The 9,690-nt window shown below is 38.8% G+C and overlaps 1 protein-coding gene across 1 annotated transcript in view; it reads right to left on the bottom strand.

Annotated features, from left to right (window-relative positions):
• Window positions 1-3,487: 3,487 nt before the first annotated feature.
• Window positions 3,488-9,690, bottom strand: part of BBS2 (Bardet-Biedl syndrome 2) — a 40,566-nt gene continuing 34,363 nt past the window's right edge. Inside the window, exons 14-17 of the mRNA XM_069082438.1 lie at window positions 8,642-8,779; window positions 8,310-8,422; window positions 5,036-5,184; window positions 3,488-3,987 (exon numbers count right to left, since the gene is read on the bottom strand). Coding sequence (XP_068938539.1) covers window positions 3,881-3,987; window positions 5,036-5,184; window positions 8,310-8,422; window positions 8,642-8,779 — 507 coding nt within the window. The 3' untranslated portion in view covers window positions 3,488-3,880. The remainder of the gene's footprint in view (window positions 3,988-5,035; window positions 5,185-8,309; window positions 8,423-8,641; window positions 8,780-9,690) is intronic.

The following is a 9,690-nucleotide window of genomic DNA, read 5'->3' as shown; positions in this document are numbered from 1 at the left end:
CCACTGGCTCTCTAGCACCTCCAGGATCAAAAATAACTTTTACCACCACTCCCACCTCATATTCTTCAATCCGTTGACTCTGGACTCCTTGCTTACTTCTTGAACAAGACACTGTCAAATAGGCATTTTTACTAGCCTTCCCCATCCACCCAAGCCATTCTCCCACTGCCTGGAACACTTCCCTTCTTCACTTCTGCCTCCTGGCTTCCTTCAAGTCTCAACTAATATCCCATCATTTGCAGAAAGACTGCTGATCTATATTCTACTGCCTTCCCTCAGATATTTGCAATTTATACTCCACATAGCTTGTTTATATATAATTATTTGCCTGCTGTCTTCTCCAATTATATTGTGGACTCTAAGGGCAGGGAATTTTTTACCTTACTTTTATCCCCAGCACTTAGCATAGTGCCTGGCATGTAGCAGATGCTTAATGTTTATTGACTTACCAAAGTGAGACAAGTTCCGGAGACAGGAACAAGATTTGGGCTACTTAATCAGATACTTAAGAATGAGTGAAAGTGAGTTAAGGATGCAACAAAGATTCAAATCTTGATTATTATAAAGATGGTGGTACCCTCAACAGAAACAGGGTCATTTGAAAAAAAAAAAGTAAGCAGCAGGATCAAGGTTCAAATCCAGGTTCTCTCAAAACTAGCAACAACTAAAGGTTGGAAATAACCAACCTAAAAAAATGAGGTCAAGCAGAAAGAAGGCTGGACATTAGCAGACCTACTTTTGTTACTAGCTCTAACCTCAGGCAAATTAATTGACTTCTCTATGCCTCTTTCTCCATCAGTAAAATAGGTATAATAATAGCTATCTGCTTCAGAGAGAAGTATAATAACAGTGAAAGTGCTTTCAATTGGGGCGGCTAGGTGTCACAGTGAATAGAGCACCAGCCCTGGAGTCAGAAGAACCTGAGTTCAAACCCGTCCTCAAGACACTTAACACTTACTAGTTGTGTGACTTTGGGCAAGTCCCTTAACCCCAGTTGCCCTCCAAAAAGCAAAAAAAAAAAGTGTTTTCAACCTGTAAGTGGAAGTATATAAGTGCAATTATAAGTATACTCAAAAAATTTCCTTACTCCCAAAATTCATGCTTCAGAAGTACGATAATATAATGTGGATGATAAAAAACAGCTGGAATCATTTAGGTTGCTGTGAGGGGCAAAGTGACTCCCCTCAAAACTGCTTATGAAAGAGATGTTAAGCTGGGGAAAGTGACAAAGGTTCACCATTCAGTACAATTTCCAAGTTAAACTTGTTAAATCTAATTAGCAGAACAATCTGTGAATGCCCTGAGTGTTTAATGAGGTGAATGATCTCTAGCCTCACTTCATATAAGTTTACTGACATAAGACACACCACATAACTGTACACTTAAACCGGATTTCACATTAAAAAATGTACAATCCCAGTACATACAGTTTTTCTCCAAGAAACAAAATGGCTAATACAAAGCAATAACAGTAATCAATACTGACATGGTGGTAATGGTGTTGCAGTGGGGGCTTTGCTACCCCAAAACTGCTGGGGTTTCATGATGTGTTGTGGTAGAACTGTCTCAGAGTTCAGAGTCAGACCACCTCTAATCCAATTATGGGCATTTATTGAGACTGATGCCTGTCATGACTGAGGCTGTTCCAAGAGGTAGAACTTTCTCTTTCAGAGAAAGCAAGATGGATTTTTTAGGGTAAAGTTGCTGATTACACAATCAAAATTTACATAGAATATAGAAATATGATTAATATTAAAAAGGCAGGAGTTTGTTAAGGGATTAGGTAATGGAGGAGGGGTCCCATCTATGGTTCAGTGGTTAAACATTCTGGTCATGTTGCCCTCTAATTGACTAGCTATTGATTGGTCTTGTCTGGTCAAGATAAATAGTTAGGTATTGTGGTCTTATTTTGGATTAGATGGATGATGTGATTGTGGTTGAGTACAAGAACACACCTGTTTCTGTGGGAATGGGTCTGGGGGCAGTGACTAGATAAGAGGCAGTGGCTGGGATCCCATCATGTGGACACACCTGCTGTTCTGTGAGAACTATGAGTTCATGGACACACCTGTTCTAGTGAACAGTGAGGCATATATGAGGAAGTTAGGACATTGGCAGGGGGCTAGATAGGTATAGTGGGGCGTATAATGAAGTTAGGATATTGGGGCTGGGGGCAGCTTTATTAGGATCCCATCAGTGAGGCTGAAAGGCAGCTTGGAGTAGTGGATAGAGTTGGCACAAGTGAAATTCAATAAAAGTAGACCAAAGCACTTTCTCTTTGAGCAAGGTAACAGTTTATTCATAGGGTATCAAACCTATAAATAAAGGGATCAATAGTTTGCCTCACTTTCTAGCCAGACAAAGGATTGGAGATGAAACTTCTTTTTATAAGCATAGAACAGAACAGAGTAGATGAGGAAATCATGCTGCTGTTTATGGGGTTGGGAACATTATGGGAAGTGAAGCATCATGATTGGTTCACATTAAGGACACACAAGGGATCAGGGCCCCCCTCTCTGTCTTGAAGGAAGGCTTTGTGAATTTATGGACCCAGCTGCATCCCAAAGTCATTGATAGTGGACAGGAACACTCACGGGAGCCTGGGAGTGAGATATGATCACCTTTAATTGACCAGGATGAGACTGATGGGATGTGGTTAGCCAGTCCACTCTCAAGGAAAGCACACAGATGTCAGGAGTTTCTGAGGAGCTGAAGTTACAAGAAATACCAAGTTTCCTTGGCATGAAGTGATTTGCAGGTTGTGCTAAAGTAACAATTCCCTAAGAGTTAAAGTGTTTTATGAGGGCACTAAATCCCTAAACAGCTCAAATTTTCCTTTAACAATGGTTGTGGGGGGGCGGCGAGGTGGCTCAGCAAGTAAGAGCACCAGCCCCAGTGTTGGGATGACCTGGGGATCGAATCTGGGCTCAGATACTTAGCACCACACCCAGAAATAACTGGCCGTGTAACCTTGAGCAAGTTACTTAACCCCAATTGCTTAAAAAAAAAATGGTTTTGGGAAAACTTAAACCTTTGCATATAACTTGAAAGAGGGAGACTGAACTTTTGTACTCATGAGCTTCTACATTCAGAGACATATAAAGGCTGAAGTTTTTTTATAAAATACAGAACAGAATAAGTGTACTAAATAAAATTAGTTACAGAGTGAAATCAATTATAAAATACAAAATCAATATTAATTTTCACAGAGCTCTCTTTCCTAGAAAAAGGAAGACCTGAGTTCAAGTCCCACTTCTGATATATTCTTATTGTGGACAAGTCAATTAACCTCTGAATGCCCCCAAATAACTCTCTAAGAATCTCAGTTGCAGAAAAGTTGTTGATCTGCTTTGGTAACCTTACCTGAGAGTTCCCTAACCAGTGAGGTCCAAAACACAATCTTAATAATTATAATGGAAGCAAATGCATGTTAAGTCTTAGAAATAAAAGCAGTAAGATTTCTAAGTAACCAGAACACACAGAAAGGTCAAATGCTTTTAAGTTTTAATAAAAATTGGATGTAACTATAAAAAGGCAGTTAAATGGTTTTTAAGATATAGTTTCAAAAAGAAAAAGTTCTCTATAATTAAGCAACTTTAAGCACTTTAAAACACTAATTCCTACAGGTTTTCACTTCTTACATACCAATCTTGTAATTTTTAAAAAGAAGATTGATCATTTAAAAGTAGGAAATGCAAACATTTTTCAGTAATGGTGCTTTACAGCTGAAAGCTGGGCACAGAACCATCTTGCTTTTCAGAATTATGGCATGTCAAGATCTCTTTAAATGTTCAGTCCTTTAGATGAGTTTGAAAGGGCCTAAAGGAAAAAACTCCAACACTCCCAATGACGGATAACATTTCACTGCCTCTGACCTCTCCTATGATGAAGCTGTACCCACACGCATTATCCTGAATAACATGTTGATATTGTTACTCCGAATAGCATCCCTACAAGCACTAACCACCTGGTTCTTTGGTTTTCCAACTGCAACAAGAGAAAAGAAGTTAATGTTATTTAAGAAAGAACATGAGCCTTTAAACCAAAAGATCTTATTTTAAGGCAGAGGTAAAACTGGGAAGTTTCATAAGACTTAGCACCTAAAAGGACCTTCCTTAGAGATATGCATCCAGCCTTCTTTTACAGATTAGGAAACTGAGGTCCAAAAACAGGAAGTGATTTGCACAAGGTCACAGGGAGTCCGTAGCAGTACTAGAACCAGACCCAAGTTAAATCCAGTGCTCCTATGCCTATGCCAAAGTACCTAAGAAAGATTGTGTGATGTAAAACTAACAATTATCATAGGACTTAAAACCAAAAAGGGCCTAATAGGTAATCTAATCTGAGCCCTCCTCCCTTATTTTTACACTACCAAAGACGTCATTAGGGGCATTTGTCACAGAATAACTATCAATTTAATATTTCAATGTTTTCAAGCCATTTTCTCATAAGAATCTGTAGGGTTGGTAAAAATACTATCCCCCAAAATAAACATATATTGCACAAATATTCCCATTGCTGAAAGTGTAATGTCACATGTCAGCTAGTATGTCTTGCAGAAGTATCTGGGCTGGGATTCAATCTCGTTCCTTTCACCACAATATACATGCTGCTTCTCAAAACAAGAAGAGATTTCACTTGAGAACTTCAAACAATAAAATTGTTAATAAAGCTATTTCTTCTCTAAAGTATATTGTCATCATTTAACAGTCATTTAACTGACATATAACATCCTCTAATGTGGTAGGACTGAACCATAAATACAGGGGTTTTTGTTTTGTTTTAAGTCAAAAGTGCTGACCTAGAGAAGAAAAGCTAAGTATACTTCTCTGGTTGTATTTCTGAAATATACAACATGATCTAAAGAAATGCTTGGGAGCTAAGCTTTAGCCTGCTTTACAAAAATAACTTGGGCTTCTTGGACATTTGTCTGATGCCAGCAGATAGCTGACTCCTGGAAGAGTGACTTCAATTAGTAACAGTGATTTTTCATGGTGGGTACTACAAAAACTGATAGCCACAAAATTAGACTTACCTCGAAGACGACCAGCTCTTTGTATAGCTTGGTTTACTGCTTTTAGGTTACCTAAAAGCTCTGTGTGATTATTACAGCGAATTTTATAACCATTTAGCAAATCCTTGTTAAGGTCATAAAGTTCCACATAGCGTTTCTTCATTGTTTTCCTGTGTGAATCAACAGAAGTATTACTGTCAATTCACCTTCAATATGGTAGACTTGGGAGGAGGGAGCCAAATTCTTAGAATTTGAGGGTAAAAAAAACACTAATCTTAGCAATAGTGTCATTAAAATGGTTCCACTGCATTTGGTGATCAGCAACCCTTTGAAAAGATTTAGAAGTTCTTTACAAAATTATTTCAAAGAAAATTTACACTCTAAGATAATGGAAAAGATGCAATATATCCTTTTTTAGTTCTTGTCCTTCTGATTCTGAGAAGAGAAAGATGGCACTTCTGTGCTTCAGCAATGCCACCCCAAAAAAAGTGGAAACACAGAAGTGTAGAAGAGCAGAGAGTTTTGGAGAAAAGATGCTGAGTTCTGTTTTGGATATGCTGAGTTTGAGATGAATGGGGAACATCCACTGTTACATGTCCAAAAGGCAGCTGGTGATGTAGGACTGGAGCTCAGGAGAGAGACTAGGGCTAGATATACAAATACATATATACACACACATACATATACACAAGTTTATGTATATATGGTTAGAAAGAGATAGAGGACCATTTGCACAAAGATGGTAATTGAATTCAGAAGATCCTATGAGATCAAGTGAGATAGAGTGAAAAGAAATGGGGGATCCAAGACATAGCCTAGGGAGACACCCACAGTTGAAGGGTGTGGCATGAATGCAGAACCTGCAAAGGAGACTGAGAATCAATAGTCACTCAGAGAGGAGAACTAGGAGAGAAATATGTCATGAAAATCCAAAAAGGCGAGAGTAATCAGGAGAAAGTAATTGATAGTAAGTGCTGTGGAGAGGCCAAGTAGGATAGAAGTTGAGAAAAGGTCTTTGGTAAGAAATAGGTCTATCAGAGTAACAGTCATGTACACCACATACAGAAGCAAACAAGCTCAGTAGCCTAGTGTTTGATAAAATGAAAGATCCCAGCAATTTGGGTAAAAAAAAACTCACTATCTGGCAAATGGGGAAACTGGAAAACAAATTACGAGAAACTAGGTATAGACCTGCATCTCATCCCCAAATGGCTGCATAGCTTGGACACAAAGTACGACATCCAAAACAAAGGAGAGAAGCAATTAGCTGTCAGATTTGTGGATAGAGCAAGAGTTAGTTCAGGACCAAAGAACAGAAGAATCTCAGAAGGTAAAATGGACAATTCTGATGACATAAAATTAAAAGTTTTGCCACAAACGCCACCAATTTTAGCTAAAAGTAAAAGTACAAGATCTTACTAGGTTTATTGTTTACTGGCTACACAAAAGTATACATATTACACATAAGTAGAGAAAAACATGACCTTAATGACTTTATTCCACCAAGGTATCTTCCATGGCTGTGTAAAGATCAATCAACCAGCACTTAAGTACGAACCACAGTTGAAGTGCTGGGAATACAAAGAAAGACAAAAACAGCCCTTGTCCTCAAGGACCTCACATTCTAATGGGGGAAACAATGTGTATAAATCAGAACGTAAAAGATAAATACAAAACAGAAGGAAGACCACCTTCGAGGTGATGGCACAAGTGGCGGAGGAAACCAGGAAAGGCTTCTTGGAGGAGATGGTGTGTAAGCTCAGGGATTCTAAGAGAGTCAGAGGTTAGGAGCAAGTACATCCAAGCATGAGGTGCAGCCAAAGACGGACAGATCTGAGAGTGTATAAAGAGGGAAGAACTGAAACGTAGCAAAGGGCCAAGTTGTGAAGTCCTTCAAATGCTAAAGGACTTTAAATCTGCTCCTTGAAATAATAAGGATCCACAGGGAATCTGTTCTCTTATTTAGACACTCCAAGACAAGGCCAAAATATGAGACTGGGATTTTATGCCTCGGTTGTCATTTAAGATGGATTCTGTATAGATGGTGGGGCCAGTGGATAATTCTTATTTATGGACAACACTATGCTAATTGTATTGAGCCCTGTCACCTCATAAGGCATCTCCAATGACATTTCCAGCCACCAAAAAAAAAAAAAAATAAAACCCCAGCTTAGTAAACTATAGGAAAAATCAAGTGAATGAAGAACTCAAGTTGCCCAGGGAATGACACATAGTTAATATATCATTAAATATATTTTTGACAGACACTACAGAAGCATAGTGAATTGGGCCCATAAGTGAAGAAGAGAATGAACTAAATTGCATTTAGAAAATTGTTAGTGTTTTCATAATCTCAAGCAGTTGTTTGCCACCAAGTCCCTTCTTTTTAACACTCATATTTTCTTACTGATGCAATATGACCATAAATGATGGAAGAAGAACCATCATCATCATCATTTTTTAAAGTGTACAAATCATTTTATATACCTTATCTCATTTGAGCCTTACAACAACCTTGTGAAACAGGTACTATAGGTATTACTATTTTCCAAATGAAGAAACTGAGACTCAGGGAGATTAAATTACCCTTGTTCATGGCCACACACCTAGCATAAGAAATAGGATTTGAATTCATTTTCTTGACTTCCGGTCCAAAAATCTCTTCTATGTTATATACGCTGCCTTTCTATGGAATACTACAATCTCTGGAGAATTGTGTATAGTGAATATAAGTAATCTGCAGCATATTAACAACAATGGCATATGATTAAGATGTAGCAAAAAAAAAAGCACTATCTAGGATATGTATGCCTGGAAAAGGAGATGGGCAATGGTGCAGTGACAGACAGCAGCTGGATGGTTAAGTATCCCACTAATAGCCATAAAATATACTGTGACACTCTAAGGCCTCAAGGCACTTCACAATATGTTTCTATTTATTGGAACAGTTGAACAAGAATGGCACAGGATGAGAGGACATACATAGGCTGTAACCTGCACTGGTGAAGGGCATTTCTGATCAATACATTAGTGTGATCGTAGATCCATCCAAATACCTAAGAAATAGGTAGTTAAAGGCATTTGCTCCAACTTTTTGGAGCTGGAATCTTTTAGGAACAGCGCAAGCAGCTATCTAATAAATTTTAGTTCTCTAAAACTCACCTAAATAATCACCAGGTAAATATTTTATTGATGAAATCTTTGTGTGAAAAGATAGATAAAGCATTATAGCTGGAAACAGTAATTGCACACATTTTCTAAAGAGCTAGCAGTTTTCACCATAGTGATTACTCACATGTCTCTCATAAGACGTGCATCCTCAGCCCGGACCAACAAACTACGGATCAGATTGGAATGATCAGCCATATCAGCACTAAGTTTCTGGTGTACAGAATGATATTCATCCACCTGACAAAAGGAACACTAGTGGATTATTGAAACTCTCATACACTCCACAAAGACCAAATATAAATAACTCTGAAACCAGGTTAGCCTAGTAAGAGAGACAAATGTCTCTTTCCTCTTTTCCCATTAAGCAAGGTTCACTTATGTGAAAGTCTCATAGCTGACACATTCCAAATGACAAGCTAAATAGTCCTCACAAATGCAGTCATTGTGTGTCCATACCTTAACTAGTACTTTCCGTAACTCCTCAAAGTAGATAGGGAAATCAGCTTCCACCTGAAGATCTTCAATAGCAAAAAAAGAAGCCATTGACTGGATGATATCCCCAGCCAGATCAATATCATCAGTATTGACAGCGACCTAACAAGACAAAAAGAAGCACATCAGATTTGACATTTTCCCTCTTGAAACTCTTATACTCATAGCAAACTGCACCTTCCAGTATGGAGGAAAGTGGAAGGAGGACATGGAACGGCTCCTCCCAGATTCTCTATTTAAGGTGGGGGCCCATGGCAGCCACCTCGTCATTTCCCCATTGACTACAGGACTTCATTATGCCCCACTGCCAGCTGCCCTTCCTCTCCTCCCTCCCCCACCCCAGCTTCTCAACTTCTATATGTGTGTATTTCTCCATTAGATTGTGAGCTCCATGAGGGAAAGGATGGTCTTTTGCCTTTCTGGTATTCCAGCACTCAGTAATACAATGCTTGGCACATAGCAGGCACTTAACAAATGTTTATTAACTGAGGGACTGATGGATGTATTTGCCACTGCTGGATCCTGGCATATCAGCCAGTTAAAACAAAATAAGACTGCTGTGGTCTTTACATTTTTAGCCCTATTTCTGTTATTTTCATCTTTTTTAACTCTATGATTTTGTACCCTCTCCTGCTTTCCCCTGGAAGCTCCTTTTACTGTCATCCTCTAGAACTGAAAATCTTTTGTGAAGTACTATGTTCCCATTAGAGCTATGGAAAAAAAAATAAGACATTTAATGTATTGGGGTTGGCAACCTATGGCAGCAATGGCAATGTAACCCAATTTTCAGTAACTGCCATGAGACTGCCATTAGCCTGCCCCTCTCCTTGCCATGATCTCAATTAGCTGCCATATCAGTCATCATCCACTGCTTCAGTCTCTGGGGGACAGCTGACTCCAAGACCAGCCTTCTGCCTTCCCGTCACACAGATGTTTTAGATTCTAAACTCAGTGTCAAAGAAGTGAACAGCAACTGGAAGGGCTGACATAAAGACTTCTCCTTATGGGACTTT

Source organism: Petaurus breviceps, unplaced genomic scaffold (assembly GCF_028583685.1).
Source record: "Petaurus breviceps papuanus isolate PSGF00001 unplaced genomic scaffold, PetGlider_PUasm1.0 166, whole genome shotgun sequence".
In the NCBI taxonomy this organism is placed as follows: domain Eukaryota; kingdom Metazoa; phylum Chordata; class Mammalia; order Diprotodontia; family Petauridae; genus Petaurus; species Petaurus breviceps.
This window is presented reverse-complemented; position numbering and strand designations above follow the sequence as displayed.